Source organism: Cibotium barometz, chromosome 29, assembly GCF_041138505.1.
Source record: "Cibotium barometz isolate CiBa-2024 chromosome 29, ASM4113850v1, whole genome shotgun sequence".
NCBI lineage: Eukaryota > Viridiplantae > Streptophyta > Polypodiopsida > Cyatheales > Cibotiaceae > Cibotium > Cibotium barometz.
The window spans coordinates 17359286-17376611 of NC_141074.1; the positions used below are offsets into that span (position 1 = coordinate 17359286).

The 17326-nt window shown below is 44.5% G+C and overlaps 1 protein-coding gene across 4 annotated transcripts in view; it reads right to left on the bottom strand.

Moving 5' to 3' along the window:
- The window catches only part of LOC147621920 (sphingosine kinase 1-like), a 90826-nt gene that overhangs the window by 39422 nt on the left and 34078 nt on the right, over positions 1–17326 (bottom strand). For all 4 annotated transcript variants that reach the window (XM_086822934.1, XM_086822936.1, XM_086822933.1 and 1 more), the window contains exon 2: positions 8233–8355. In XM_086822934.1, coding sequence (XP_086679060.1) covers positions 8233–8355 — 123 coding nt within the window. The remainder of the gene's footprint in view (positions 1–8232; positions 8356–17326) is intronic.

Genomic DNA, 17326 nt, shown 5'->3' on the forward strand with positions numbered 1-17326 from the left:
TAAATCTTTGATGACTCGCGTTTATCATCAAATTAGCATCACACTACAATGCCTAAATAATAATATAATGATTTACTAATACTAGTGTTGTTGCTCGGCCTGATGTTTATTTGCCGCAGAAGAGGAAGACATCCAACTAACTCTCAATGCTCATTCTGCGTCATCATGAGCAACTCCACCTTTAGCCATCACAGACTACTAGTAAAATAATATGCATGTGTTGAATCTGTGTTGTGCATAGCATTACACGACCAAGCGGCTTGCATGAATGCCATCCTAGCTAAGTCGCTACGAGTGATGGACCCCATTTATGGGGTTGCTCGAGCTTTGCCATCACATAGAGGTCATGCTAAGGCAGCACTTCGAGAGACAGGGCCAGCGAGACTCCTCGTAGTCGTCCATCACAGATTTCTTTGGATCACAGCCACCAACTATAGTGGCCCGACAGGAGCAACAGCATGAGGACCAGAAATGTTTAGGCATGCATTTATTGGAGCTTCATTGTCATAGAGAGGTCATGCTGAGGCAGCACTCCAAAGGCAGAACTAGTGACATGCCTCTCAGACAATCATCAACCTCTACAAAGGATTTTCAGAGACAATTGTATGCATTGTCTGAGGTTTTGTAACAAGAGAGACCTCACGATCAATCTTGGCAAAATCAAAGCCATGGTCTTCAACACATCATATCGGGTTACATCTGGCCGGCCTTCTCATACAGGTGAGCCGAGGTGGAGATTGTTTCATCTTATGTGTACCTCGGGGTTACTTTTACAGGCCTGATCTTTTCCTTCATACCAGGTGCCGATGCACATTTGGCATGTAGCTTGAGAAGGGGGGGATTTTACACTTAACCATTAATGCAAATTAAACACTTATGGATGGCCACAACCACATTCACAATAAAAACTTGAGCCACAAACTATAAAGAAAGAGATATGCCGAAGCGACACCACACTAGGGCTAAAATGGGCCAACCAATCCCCCCCCCCCCCCCCCCGCGGATTATTTTATTGCTAAGGTGTATTTCATAAGTACAAGCTTGGCGGGCTCCTTTTCTTCTTGATTGGAGAAAGGCCAAATTGTTCACAATGCAATAACTAATGTTACAACAATATCCATGCCTCTGACATATGCCCAAGGCACCATATCCTGATGTAGAAATTCCAATACTTGTGTGGGTACCTATCTTTCCCATATTCACAGGCCTTCATAAGTAGCATAAAACGTAGTTGAATCCATGAATCCAAAATACACCGGACATATCCCAAATCCCTGTATAGCAATATGGCTGGAAATCTTGCAAGCGCAATTCACATCTGAATCCGAGTAATTTGGCGGGTAAAATCAGCAACTCAACCGCTATGAGTAGAAATGGGAGTATAACAGCTATATGGATACTATACGGACTGTACGGGAGCTGTACTGGCATGTATGGGCACTGTACGGATGCCCTACAAAACTGTACGAACATCTGTATAGCAAGTATACATGCAGGTGTAGAAGTGCAAGTTCTTGTTGTAGAATTGAAAACAGGCAGAAAACAACTTAAAATAGGCTAAAACTGCACAAATATGCTCAAATTCATGCTCACATCCTCTTTTTAAGCCCGTCCAGCCTACTAAAAGTGTTTCATTAAAAAATAGAGTGTCCCATAGAAAATAGAGCACCCACGTACAATACAGACATAGTTGCCACACGTTTTTTGAAACGCGTTTTTGAAACGTGTTTGAAACGTTTCAAAAACGTTTCAAACAAATTTCCAAAAGTTTTTTAAAAGTTTTTTTCAAATTTTTTTTCAGGTGTTTTTTCCAGGTTTTTTTTAGGGGGGTGTCCATAAATTTATGTTTGGTACAGTTTAATGCTAAAATCTACATTCAACTTTCATATACATGAATCATGATACATCATGAATGATGAATCCATGATTCAAATTTCATACTGAATCCTGATTCTTAATACATCATACATGATTACAATTTACATCATACAATGATCATACATGTAACATGAATCATGATACATCATACATGATACATGGCAGTCTTCAGGAATCAGGAATTAGATCATAGATGGCAAAAACCCATATAATTATTAATAGCATAACCAGTTTGAAGTTACAAGTTACAACTTACAACATACTAAGCAACATACTAAGCACTAGTGAATAGTGTCAAATGATAAATCTGAAATCTGAAATACAGATGTCTGTACCGAAAGACCAAATACAAAAACTCTGAAAAAACAAATGGTCTCCAATGTCTGGAGTCTGGACTCTCAACTCTAGACTCAAGTGTCAAGAGTCAAGAGTCACTAGTAGTAACTAGTAACTACTCAGCATCATCCTCCTCTGAGGAATGTGAGTCTGTGTCGTAAGAAGATGAAGCCTCAGCCTCAGCCTCAGCACTCGTAGATGCATGATCTGCTGATGTCGGTGCCCGTGATCGTGTCATAGTAGCTGGTGCCATCATCTCCTCGTATAGCATGGCATAGATGTCGCGCTCCTCAGCAGGGATCTCTGGTACGTCCTTCACTTTCTCTATGTCGATCTTGTCGACATTCACTTGGCGCGGCTCAATGGGATTGCCTTGCTGCTCAATTAAACGGAGGTTGCAATGACAATACACAATACACATTACCGCGCGCACAAATGCTACTGCCTTGGGATGCTCTCTATCATCCCATGCCATCCACTCCTGAGAGACAACAGTGCGGAGTAAACCTGTACGGACCCGCACAAGCCTCTCAACCACAATGAGCATGTAAGCAAACCTGGTGTTTGAGGGCTTCAACAACTCCAAATCACTGTGTGCACGAAACATAGCTAAAACCTTTGGCCTCTTGGTGACAAACTTCACGATGCTCCGAGAAGTACTAAAGAGGTCGGCAATCCACCCAATTTTGGCCACATCCTCTATCAAGAGGTCCAAGCTGTGTGATGCACATGGAGTCCACACTATCTTTGGAAACTCATCCTCTAACATCCTGCCCATAGATACACAATTTGACCCATTATCTGTAACTACCTGCACTATGTTCTCTGGGCCAATCTCTAGCACTGCCTCACGCAAATGTCTCCATATGAATGCTCCAGTAACAACTGTACCTGGAACCGAGGCATCAATGGCACGCAAAAACATTGTGCCCTTACAACAGGACACCAAAATGTTATATACATTTCTCTTTCTCATGTCTGTCCAGCCATCACAAAGCAATGTGCATCCATATTTCTGCCAGGTTGCCTTCAAAGGCTCCATCTCAAGCTCCACTGCCTTCTTCTCCTTCCTTAAGTGGGTTTTGCGAAGGGACTCATAAGATGGACCCTCCCACTCATACCCAATGCGGCTGATAGCTTTAATGGCCTTCTTCCAACGAGGAGTACGCACGACGTGAAATGACAAAGCGCATTGTATAAACAACTTTGTCAATTCACGTGTGGCCTCCTTGACAGCTTGCTTTTGTATGCCTGCTTTAATGCCTGCCCTCTTTAGAGAAGGCACGGTGGGCAATGAAGATCTGTGGGCTACAGGAATGGAGCTAGACCCACCTGCTTGACTCTGCAAATCATCCTCTGTCCTAGCTCTTTTGGACACATCACCTACAGAATCTGTATCCTGTACATCATCATCAATAGGCTGAATTCCCTTTGCTGCTTCATGTTCTCTCTTCCATTGCTGAAGAGACGCTACAACCTCTCTTGGTACTTGACTGCAAGGGCCAATGCCTTCCCCTCTTACTCCTGTAAAATGGGCCTTTACCCTAATAATAGACCCACCTGACACTTTGGCACAAAAATTGCATTTCCACCTTTCTGTGCCTGAACCCCCATATCTGCTCACAGGAGTTACGTGGTTCCACATGGCATCCTTAGCCCGAGGCATGATGAATGAATGAAGAAATTTGGGCAACCTGGCAAGAAATGCCCAAATTTCAAATCTGAAATTTGGTCCAAAATCAGAAAAAATCAGCATTTAGGGTTATTAAAAACCTGAGAAGCAGGGTGCGTAGGGGCCGGAGGAGTAGGCTTGGTGCGTAGGCAAGGTGTGCATGCACCAATGTAGGCAACCTGGCAAAAAATGCCCAAATTTCAAATCTGAAATTTGGTCCAAAATCAGAAAAAATCAGGATTTAGGGTTAGTACAAACCTGTTACCTACGGTGCGTAGGGGCCGGGGGAGAAGGACTGGTGCGTAGGTAGGGGTGCAAGCAAACCTGGAAGACTTCAAAGGCTGGAAACGTCTCTTTCAAGCGTCACTTTCAAAACTGAAATGCCAGGAGATACTGCATCGTACGTTTTCTATCATAAAAAAAAACTGGCCCAGCAAAAAAACGCGTTTCAAACGTTTGAAACGTTTGCACGTTTCAAACGAGTAGCCTAAAGTTTGAAACGCGTTTTTTTGCAACTATGAATACAGAGTAAAGCTGGACATATCGTGAGTAATCCCTTTCACAGCTAGTAACTTACACGGTGCCACATGTTATAAGTTGTCCGCCTTTTATTCGAAATGTCCACCATTTTTAAAGTAATGTGAATTGGTGGCCACAAAACACACGTGTCCTTATGTAAACCTTGTTCACGTGGCCGTTGTCCAAGCACCTCTTAGTGGATTGCAAGACTGGATTCCCATATATCCATGTCATCCTACCAAGCACGATCAATCAAACCAAGCGTGCTCAGCCTTCTGTTCCTAATTTCCAAATTCTTTACCCCATAACTAGTCAGGCATCATGGTGTCCTCCAAATCCTGTCCACATGATAATAAGAAAATGGCCAAAAAGGTGGCATCTCCCCGGGCTTCTCAAAATTTGATAGATCTCAGATACCAATGAGAGAAAACATGCAATTCTAGACACGGGTAATAAGAGTCATCTATGTTTCCAAAATAGAAGTCCAAAAATACGTAACTTCTAGGATTAAATCCCAAATTATGGATAAAATCCAAATCCATATAAACAAGCATACTCATAACCCAGTCATCTTCAGTGACAAATCCCATGCCAATGCAAGATCCAAAGATGATTCCTCGACTCTACCAGTTACACTCCCAGTTGAATTCCTGGTGGCAACAGACTATGGAAGAAGAGCCGGGCTCCAGTCAAAAGGATTCCAATATCTTGTCTAAGTTTCAAACTTCAGCCAAGCCATAACTTGGCATAAATACAACTACCAAGCCAAGTCATAGACAAAACTCGAGGTGCCATACCATCATATAGTCGTCCATGAGCCAAATCCTGGACCCTAGGTGCAATACCATCATATAGTCCAAGAGCCAAATCCTGGATCCCATGCACATTGCCATCATATAATTCCACACCCTTCACCCCAAGGAGCAAGGCGGTGTATCCTCTTACCTCTTGGACCGGAGACCCTATCACCGTGAGGTCCAGAACCTCCTCATGATTAATTATACCAAACGGATCTACCCAAGAGTTTCACACCCTCACCTTCCACGGGGCAAGGTGGTGTATCCACGCCACATGTATGTATCTGGTGGACGAAGCTGTAGCCTAACCCACATGTATCTGGCATCCTCATCCCACCTGACTATGCTGATCATACCCTGAAGTTGCGAAGGACTGCTATTCCTCTTAAACCCGTACTCCTCCTGTCCTGCGGGTATACCCACCGTAAGCCGACTCCCACTGGTATATCCGGCAACATGAGGCAATCCCCTCTCCAAGCTCTGATGTGTCTCCGTATAGAAGACGATATCCCATCCTATAAATGTCTCCTGGAAGCCTCCCACCTCTGACCACAGAGTCTCATTACAGTTCCAGGCTGCCATCTTGATGCATGTAGTCTCATAGCACCCATGCTCCTATTTAGGGGTGGGGCGCCTCTCCATAATGATGACTCTCTCATCTTGGTATACTGCCCACTTCCCTTCCTTATGGGCTGTCACGACCTTCTCCATTGACTCCTTCCTGCGTGCCACCTGTCTCAAGGTCAGATCCTCATCCAAGTAGCCCTTGAGGGCTACCCTAGTATCTAAAAATACTTGGCGACTTCCCAAGTCCGGGAAACGGAGGACAAGTGGACGTGGTCATGTAGTATCCTTTCCTGCTCTCCATACATCCACAAATGGGAACCTTCCACCTTTAGTTTCTTGCATAGCTCCAAGGCATCTGCTTTGGGTGAGCTACCCTCTATCATACCTGTGACGCGAATGTGTAAGGCCTTAGTCTTCCTCCGCTTCTCTTCTTCAAGTGGTCTCGTGTATAATGTTCCTCTTCTCTTCCACTATGATGAGCGGGATGGAGGATCAATGTTTCTTGACCACTGCTGTCCACTCCTTCTCCGCTTCTTGTTTTACTACGTCGGCCTATCCCCACACAAGTTCCACTTTTGTTGCTACCATACTCTCTTGAATCTTTGCCTCTACACTTTTGGTAAGCTCTTTCATGTGTGTGAGTCCCCCCTTCTTGATAGCGCCTTGGCATTCTTTGAGCTTGTATGTGAGACATTCCACTTGCTCTTTCAGTCGGCTCACCTCACTGGAGACCTTCTCAACATGTAAGGTGTGGGCTTCCTCCATTTCCCACAATGCTTTCTCATAGGATTCCTTTTGGATCCCCATTATGTCCCGGATTGCCTTACGGCCATCTTTGAGTAGTGACCTCAGAAGAGAGAGAGGACGAGATGCAGGTGGGGCAGCGAACAGGGAGGAGGCGGCGCAGGCAGGGCAGCAAAGAGAGAAGGGGGCAGCGAACAGAGGAGGAGGGGCAGCGAACAGAGAGAGAGGAGGCGCAGGTGGGGCAGCAAACAGAGAGGAGGACGCAGCAGTGGGGCAGCGAAGAGAGAGGAGGAGGCACTGGTGGAGCAGCGAAGAGAGGAGTGTTGGACTCCGTCAAAGTTAGAGAGTTTAATCCCCCACCATGGACAACTAAAATAGATGTCGGTAATCCTATACGACTCGTTTCAAAACTCAAAACGTCCCTCGGTTCCTGACGGGGAATCTTCACTTCCAGAGGTGGCAATTATGACAATCTGGCTGGGTTGCACAACAGTGCCATCAAGAAAGGCAACCTCTATGATGTTGTTGGGATATGCGTACCATTTGACTGTGGCATCTCTGGTCCTCATAGTGCATGACCCGTGCGAGGGGCCCAAATGCAACCCGGAAGAAAGAATGAAATCTCCCTCGGATCTCATAGTAGGGTGGGCATACAAACAAACAGTGCTTCTCGTCCTCCACCTTGTCAATGGTGCATACTCTGCATATATGTGCATCTTCCCTCAGCTCTGTCAGATTCAACTTAAAAGCACAAGTGAAACCCTACGAGAAGTTCAATCTGGGCTTTGGTTAATCAAGATCATCTAGCCCTAAGTTATTATACTTAACCACACTTAGATAGGGTTGCAATAGAGAAAGGAAGTGAGCAAGAAAGCTTTATATACCTGTGTGGAAGTCCAGAATGGCCTGTCTTCCTTACCTCTTCACCAAAGCTACTTTGGAGTGTCATCATCTCCCTTCTATGAGTTTCCTTGACTACCTGACGTGTGGTGCAGAATGTATATAATCTGTAAAATGTGAGGGTGCCTAAACTAAAGAAGAACCCCTAGCCTGATCCAGCTTTTAACAGAGTGCACAAGTGTTATCAGTGATTTGACTAAGCCCTCTTAAATAACCATTGTTGCTCTTCCAGAGATGACCATGGCAGATGTGTCGAAGAGTGCAAATATGAAGGGAAAAACGAAAAACCTAAACGAAAGGAGAAACCCTAGCCTAATTTAAGTAAGCAGATATGGTCCACAAGCAACATCATCACGCACTACTGAAGAAATACACTTTGATAAAAAGATTCTAATTTAGCTTGTAGATGGAGAAAAGAGTCTTAAATAGCCTTGTCATGCATCAAGAGCTTCCCCCCCTTTTGACACCTTGCATGTTATGTGCACCCTAGCTACGCTTGGAAAGACAAAGATGCTATGCTTGGAAAAAGTAAGATTGCTTTCACAAGACTCGTGTATAAAACCTGTCATTCCTCCTTAATCTGATGCTTTCTCTAACAATACAATCCATCCAATTACATCAAAACCCTCTTGCTACACAAGCTTAGACAATACTGTAGGAACCCCGACCTAGAAGGGACTATCCACACTAAACTCAATAAGAACATGTCAAGCTTCTGAATATCTAAACATGCTTCTGCACATCATGACTATCAGAACTATCTAGTATGAAAACATGGATCAAAAGAACTGAATGAAGACCTTCTAGTTGAGCTTGGACCTTTTAATGTGTAACCAACTCCTGCAGCAGTAAGAAGGGGTTCCACCTGCTGTTGAAAAGTTTTCTTAGCCAGTTTCTTCCCTCCAAACGGATTTAGAAAAATTAATAACTGTTTTGGTCGTTCTGCATCAAATGGCAGGTAAAATGTGTGAGTAAATGAACTATCAATCATTAAGAAAGGCTTTTTAAAGTATGATCAGCTGCTATGTGTTGATCCACAAGTGTAGGTACAGAACTTTTATTTCGTTGCCTTTTGTTCCACCAACCAGAGATGCTCAAGGATGTTTCTTTCCAGAATACAGGGGCACATTGATGAGAACTAGTGCTCCCGAGTCTAATCAGGATACACAAAGCCTTATCGAATTTTTCTTCCAACCAAGTAAGAGCCAGAAGAGACCCTTGGAGAAGCAAATCAAAGTGAACGAATCATACAAAGAATGCCCAAGCATACCATTCTAATGCAGCCAATTGGTGCCAACCGACCTAGTGGGATCCAACATCCATGTTCAAGAGCATAGACGCACACTCCCTCACCATACAAAAACAGACAGCCTTGCTCAGGAGAGAGCAGGATACCAACAGAGAGACTGCAGGTGATGATGCTCTCACGTATGATCAAGAGTAAGCCATATGTGCCACGTGAGCTTGTGCTAGCAGAGTTTGGAGACGCCCCTTTGGTCATAGATGAACTTTTTCAGACTATCACGCTCTCTCTGGCAGCAAGTCAGGCCGATGAAGGTGCCTGTAGATGCCCTTCTCTGCGTGATGAAGCTGAGTTGGAAGTACATGAAGAGATGGAGCCCCTTCTTCTTTGGGATGAGGCGAAGAAGCTCCATCCTGGCTATCGGCCAAGCCTCCTCGATGGCCGTGACAACCCGCCAGCGGATCAACTTCTGAGTGATAGACAGCCTGCTCCCTGAGGGTGGAGTCCACGGTCTCATATGTCCAGATTGTCATACGCTGCACACTCATGGAGAATGAGAAGATCGCGGCTGCCAAATCCAATGGCATCGGCGGTGAGTGGCACAGTACCTCACACACGCAGAACGATCCTCTCATCTCCTCGAAGGTAGATGCATTCTCGATTGGAAGCTGCCTAAAGAAGGCATAGTCCACTGAATAGCCCATCATCAGGGAGGAGCTTCCAGAGGAAACAAACTGTCACTGGAGCACAGTAGATCAGGGTCTCCACAGGGTCGGAGAAGCTCTAAAAGGAACGCCAATAGTAACAGTCTTCTGGGAAGCAAGAGGAGGATTGGACGTTCTTGATCATGGAGGAGGTGGATGGTGACTTTTGCACTATCACCTCAGCTTCTAATCATGTTGATACATGCCATGAAATGTCTCTCAATGCTTCAGATACAAAGCACATGGTTTGGTGTTTTGATGACTACCAAACACATCACTTCCAAGAGAGATGTATTCATGAGTATTGAGCCCGTTGCTGATGGTGGAAGTGTATCTAGTGCAGATCACCCTTCTCACCAAATCAAGGGATCGGCATGGGCCCTTGATTTTGCCAAATGGTAAGAAATGTTGCATGAAGGATGAACAATATGTTCTAGGAATCAAGAAGAATCTAATTTATGTTCCCACAATTGCAAAGCAAGATTTGGTTGTTGAATTTCGTGATGAGATACGTTTGCTGAAGGATCCTCTTAATGCATATCATATTGTTGCTAATGGGACGCCATATAATGGCTTATATAGCTTGGATACATATGAGAAGAACACTCCTCATGCTTGTGCTGCTACTACAGATACTACTGCCATGCACTCAGCTGAGTTATGGCATGCAAGATTTGAGCATATAAACTTTGGCAATTTGATACCTTTACAAAAGTATGATACGGTTCAATGTATGCCTCACTTGGCGACACCAGTTGGACGTGTATGTGAGGGATGCATATTGGACAAAATGCATAGAAAACCATGTCCAAGAGATGGCTGTCCAAAAATACAACTTATACATAGTGATGTATGTGGTCCAATGAGGAGGACATCTCTAAGAAGTTGCCTTTATTTTATCACTTTTATTGATAACTACACCTGTTCACTTGGAATTATCCTATTAAGGAGAAATCGGAGATGTTTATGCATTTTAGCTTGGATACATATGAGAAGAACACTCCTCATGCTTGTGTTGCTACTACAGATACTACTGCCATGCACTCAGCTGAGTTATGGCATGCAAGATTTGAGCATATAAGCTTTGGCAATTCGATGCCTTTACAAAGGCATAATATGGTTCAATGTATGCCTCACTTGGCGACACCAGTTGGACGTGTATATGAGGGATGCATATTGGACAAAATGCATAGAATGTCCAATAGATGGTTCAGTAAGGGCTGTCCAAAAATACAACTTATACATAGTGATGTATGTGGTCCGATGAGGAGGACATTTCTGAGAGGTTGCCTATATTTTATCACTTTTATCGATGACCACACCTGGTTCACTTGGAATTATCCTATGAAGGACAAATCGGAGATATTTATGCATTTTCAACATTACATAGCTATGATTGAGAATAAAAAAGGGTGCAATGTCGAGACCATCCACACAAACATGGGGGTGAGTTTCCCTATAGTAAGATAAGTCTTCTGGTCTTCTCTCCCCCAGGAGGACTCCATGGCAGCCACTCCATCATCCTCGGTACCAAGGCTGCCGTCCCTTGCCTTTCCTTCTCAGAAACGGACCTCCAGCTCCTCACTTGGGCAGTCGCCTCCCTGGAGGCCTCCACCTTGGTCTGTGGATAGTTGTAGCATACGCCAAGCTAGGACCATGTGAAACAACGGGGTCTTCTTTAAACTTGAGTTTAGTGAGTCTTTAGCAATCCTTTAAACAGCATACATGAACTGAAAGATATAGTCAAGACGACACCAAATGGAGTCCCAAATTACCCACTGAGGTCCCCCCTTGCAAGTAGGAGTATTTGCTTCATTTCTTCTCGAGAACTGAATACAAGTTGAACTGTGTCCACAAGACTGAGCGGACCAACTAACTAATTGACCACAAAACGCAAGGACAAAGTGACCAAACGCTAGGCAAAACTGTGCATAAGCTGTAGGCGATTGTGAAGCTATCTTTGAAGAGAATACACTCACCTAAGACTGAGGGTTGGTGTGCTGAGAACTCTGGGAAGAGACTAAGGATTGGTGTGCTGAGAACTCTGGGAAGAGACTGAGCAACTCATGCCTTTGGCTTGAAAGAACAAAGAATGCTTAAAAGTATGCAAAGGCTGGTTGCCTAAGCACACATGCTTGATTGCTGTTAAGAACTCTAATTTTTATCTGAAGATTTATGGATTGTGGTTGTTTGCCTTTTTAAAGCTGGTCGGCTGTTTTCCCTGTTGTCGGCTTGATTATTATCTGTCACGATTGGTTTAATCAGCATTAAATGCTGAATTAAGCATGGGCTTGCATGGCTGCTGGCCAACTGTTGTCAGGCCTGGTCGACTGCAGTCTAGGCCTGGCCGATTGCTGCCCAGGCCACTTTGATGGCTGCTGATTGGGCCTTGATGCTGGCTAAGGGTGTTTACGCCCCCTCGCAAGGCTGTCCCCTCCTTGGGGCTGGCCCCTGCTACATGAGTGCCACTGATATGCTCTAATGCATTCTACTCCTAAGGCTAACATCTACATGCACCTACATGAGGACTACTTGCTGAATTCTCCAAAGTGGGTTAAGAGGACTGACCTAACAGACCTCTATGGCTGGGAGACTGGCCAACGTAGCTCACGCCTGACATGTCCCGGACTGGGGCTCACAAAGGGGTCACGGCATACAACAAAACATCCTATCAAGGCACTACTTCTGTACATGGTTCTGGCACTGTTGATGAGCCAGTGTGTAATCATGTACCACAGTGCATGGGTGCACATGACATCCCCTCTTGCTTAGCTTGGCGGCAGGTTCATGGCTTCTAGGTAGTCCGCCAATAACTATAGATACTCGAGGAAAAATTCTTCATCTAGCCAAACGGCTTCATGGATCCCTCGATCTTTGAACTTGGTATAAAATTGGCGAAATCGTCGTCCGGAACCGTACTTCCAACAATGTAGAAGGATCTGCTCAGGCTCTATCACTTCTGCTTCATCAACCATTTCTAGCTAATGTTGTTCTCGGACGTTCTTATATAAGGCTGTAACCAAAAGACTCGGAAGACATTGTGTATCATGCAACTGTCTGGCAATCTGAGTTGCATGGCGCCATTACTTAACTTCTTGATGATGGGAAAAGGACCAAAACTCCTGAATGATAACTTTGGACAGCGCTTGCCCACTTGCTTGAGTCTTTGCTTCATGATCCTTAAATATACCCAATCACCCTCTTTGAAGTTGACATCTCTCCGTGACTTGTTTGTCTGTCTGGTATAAGCCTCTTGAGCTTTGGTAATGCGCTCTTTGACTGACTCAATGATGGCTAAAAATGTTTATGATATCTTTTTGGCTTCCAAGAAAGGAGAGATCATCCGTGTAAGAAGGGATGAAAATCTTCGACAAAAGGCTGCCTCATAAGCAGTTCTACCAACACTTGATGAGTGTGTGTCATTGAGAATTTCCTGCACCAACGGGAGATGAAGATCCCACTTCGACTGGCAGTACACTTTAAGCACATCGAAAGCCAACTGGTTATACATCTCTCTTTGGCCATCGGTTGTCTGGGGATGGAATGCACTAGACAATTGCAATTTGATACCAAAGTTGTGGAACAGAGCTCACCAAAAGTCAGATGTAAACTTCAGATCCCGATCTGAAGTAATGGTCCATAGCAAACCACATACTGGATACCAATGTTGGAGAAAGAGACGGGCTATATCTTCTGCTGTGGCCGTCTGTTTGCATGGTATAAGCATACAAAATTTACTGAATCTGTCAACTATCATCGTACACACTGAGTATTCTGAGATCTAGTAGATGTAGGAAGTGGTCCAACGAAATCCATCGAAATGTCGTGAAACGGACCCTCAAGAACGGGTAATGGCTAAAGCAACCCTTTCTGTTTGGTGTGAGGTACTTTCACTTTCTAACGTATAAGACATGCAGAAACATAGTTGTATACATCCTTGCGCATCTTCGACTAATAAAATGATCTATCTAACTTCTCCAAAGTAGTGTTGATCTCGCGATGACCACCAACGAGTAAATCATGGGCATCATGGAGGAGTGCCAGTCTCTAGTCGATTCTTGTAAAAGAACCAACCCTCTTGAATGGTATAAAGATCCGGTTCTGAATAAAGAGCCATACTGTAAGGAGTTTCAAGTTCTCGACAATCTGTATGTTGTCTTCATATTGTCTAAGTCCTTTCCTTGTATTTCCAAGACAGTGAACCCTTTCCCGCTAAGAGCATTTGCTACAGGGTTGTGCTTACCCAATACATACTCAATCATTCCGCCAAACTGTTGGAACAACTGACTCCACCGGTGTTGTCTATCGCTCCACTGCGCACTTGGCATAGTCTATAACCACTTCAAGGCCTGGTGGTCTGTCTTCACAGTAAAGAAAAGATTTCCACTATTTCAAGGCTGTGATAACCCCTAGCAACTCTTTGTCATAGACAAAATAGTTCTTTTTTGCATCATTCAACTTCCTGTTGTAATACGCCATGGGTCTTCCTTCTTGTTGCAATACTGCTCCAATGGCGAGATTACTAGCATCGGTGACCACCTCGAAGGGATCATCCCATGATGCGAGTTTGAGAACTGGTGCTTCAGAAGCCGCCTTTTGTAGAGCAAAGAACGCCTCTAAAGCCTTTTCTATGACTTAAACCTTTTGTCTTCTAGTCTTCACACCCTTAAGCAAATCTGTCAATGGTGCTGCAAGGTTAGAAAACCGATCTATATGCAAGCTATACGCTTGGGAAAGGCCCACGAAGCATCGTATCTCTTGGGCTATCTTTGGAAGATCCCAATCGAGGATTGCCTTTATCTTCTTAGGGTCAAGGCGATTTCGTCGGAACCGATCACATAGCCCAAGTATTGGACTTCTTGAACTCCAAATATGCTCTTCTTTGCATTGATGTAGAGTTCATTATCTCACAAAATTTACAAGACCTTCTCCACATCCTTCTCGTGCTGTTCTACAATGGCAGAAAAAATAAGAATGTCATCCAAAAAAATGAATAGACATTTACTAATGCGTACGGGGCGAAGACTCCAGACATTGATAGGTTTTTTCATGCCCAAACCTTTGAGCCCAATAAATGTGTCCACCCCAACCGCAAGAATAAGAATAAATTGTCGAGTATGGTTAGGACCTTAGGAAAAAGGGGTTGTTGCGTGGCCACCTTCTATAATAGAACGAGCTGTTGCCACCCCAACCAAATGAAGAAAGAGCTCTTGCATGCACAGCAGAGGAGAAGTAGATGCTCGGGAGCCAAAAGAGAGGCGGATAGTTGCGGGGAAGCATTGTGGAGAAGAGTTGCATTGTGTGAGAGCATTGTTGCAGAGAAGAGAGTTTGAGAGAGCCAGGGGCATTCTAAGAGAGCTTTGTGGAAGCTTGTTTGTGATCTTTTTAGTTTTGGGAAGAAGGCGACGTGGGATTTGATTGAGGAGCTTGGGTCTAGTCAGAGCAGAGAGTGCAAGAGGTGACAAAGGATCTTGTAGGAGGTTGGTGCCCTAGGATCTCTAAGAGTTGCATCTCTATTAGAACTTGGGTGGGTCCAAGGCTTTGCTCAATTTCTCTTGGTGTTGTTGAGGGTAAAGGCCTACAGAGTGTGGTTGCACAGCCCTTTGTTACTAGTTCTTGTGGAATGTAAGAAAAAGACTTGAAGAGTTTTGCTAGGATTCCCTTGTTTTCTTGATGCTTTCTCTCTTTTCTGTTTAGTCTCCATGTCTCAGGGTTGCTGAGACAGGCTGAATGATCGTCTATATGCAAGAGGTTCCTTATGTTATTTTGGATGGATGAGTTGATTTTGCTCTACTTTTGTTGTTTGGTTTGATATTGTTGAGAGAATATATGTGAGTGAGCTTCTAAGGTCTGTGAGCGTTGTGGTGCTGGGTGTTAGTATCCTCCTCGCAGTGGTGTGTTCGGACGAGCTATAGAGGTAGGTCTCCCCCGACACAGATCAGACTGTGTCAGCTAAGAGTGTTTCTAGTCAGCTGGTGGTCAGCTAAAGGTTTGTAAGTGAAGATCAAAGCTTTGGGAGGTCAAAGTTGACCTGGGAGGACAATCGGGGTAGTCAGCTGGGTTAGTTTGAAGGGTTTGGAGAGTGCTCAAGTATCCGCCTGTGTAAGCTAAAGATCAAGGGATATCAGCTGAGTGGACTGGTGCCTTGATTGGGTGTTTGTGCTGGTGTTGTAGTGCTAGGTGTTAGTATCCTCCTCACAGTGGTGTTTTCGAATGAGCTATAGAGGCAGGTCTCCCCCGACACATCATTGTTTTGGTGCCCCCACTAAGGAGGGCTCTGAAGCACCCTTCAATTGGCAGTTTATTCATATCAGGCCGGTTTGTGCTGATGGAGAAACCACCAGTTTTTTATGGACATGGGTCTGAGAATGTTTATGCATTTATTCGCCATGTTAGGAGAGAGTGCAAGAATGCAGGGATTAGAGATGATATGGCTCGAGGGATGTTCCTTGCACCGAGGATAACAGGGCCTACAGCTCTTTGGTGTTATACTTTGCTAGATCATGTGCAGGATAGCTGGAAGCTATTATCCAAGGCTTTGATTCATTGGTTTTCACTGGATGGAGGCAGAAGAGAGGCTCGGACAAATCTCACGAATATCAGGCAACGTGATGGAGAGATGATTGCTGACTTCCATATTAGGTATGAGGATGCTTGGTCTGTTTATCTTGATTTGTTTGATGGTATGGATATTGAGCACAACTACCTTTAGTTTATGTGCTTTGTGGAGGCCTAGTGTGGCAGTTGAGAGTTGTTAGGCATCACTACGAGAGTTATGCCAAGGCTATACATTATGCACTTCGGCGAGAAGCAAAGTCCATGAATAGAAAGATGCAATGTGGGACACATAGGGCAGCAGCAAAGATGATGCATGACAGGAGAGGTTTTTTTCAGACAGGTTGATTCATTCAAGGATGCCACAATAAGGGATGAAGAAAATGTAGTCACCGAGGAGGATAACATGGATTCTTCCACTTGCACGACATCTGAGGATATGCAGGATACAGTGGGGACTTTTGTTGGATCCGAGGATTCCGGAGAGTCATCATCCCTAAGCAATAACGATATGTCGATTGAACATGATTCTAAAGATCCTGAAGAGATGAGTGGTTTATTGGAAGTTATTCCTAGGGAGGGGAAAGAAGAGATCGTCAATGATGTATACCTGGAAAGGAGGGATGTCGGTGTGGAATCTCGGTGTGATAGTCAGCTTGTAAGTGGATGCCGGGGTGTCGAAGAAGAGGTATGTGGTATTAGTGGTGTGTTTGCTAACAATGGTAACAGCAGCAATGGTGGTAAGTCCATGTTTGAAATGGGATCTAGTACAGAGGTAGGGTCAGAGGAACTATCTGTTTGTCTGCATGAAGAGATGCCCATGGAGATAGAAAGCCAAGGGATTGCTCATCAAGTAGTAGTCATCATGAGTCATGTGAGAGAGTTGGAGAGGAGATGCCTCTTGAGGATATGTACATGGATCTGTACACAGGTGATGAGGATGTGGATACACATGTTCTAGGTGACCAAGGCATAGCTGAGGAATTAGACATACTTCTGGATGATGCTTGGGAGTTGTATATGGAAGACATGGTGAATTATTTTTTCTCAAGACAGCCCTCTCCCAATAGAGCAGTGCTGAACTGAAATGTGAGACTGAAGGACAAGATAGCATGATCCACTGCTATTCCAACCGGCCTAGTGCCTACCATAAAATCCTAAAAAGAGGGAATGAGACTGGGCTGAGCCATAACATAGTCCACTGTACTAGCACCATGCCTATGTGGAAAGCTAGTGAAACTGCCCGATGTCGGGAATCTCTGTACACCATTCAAGAAGGCCAATCCATGTGCAGTCCCCATGTCTATCAAATACCGCCCATACACTGTATGTTCCTCATCCTGTGAGAGTCTAGATAGGCCCATATCCCTAACATCAAGCTCCCTCAACATCTCCTCTGAGGTATCATAAA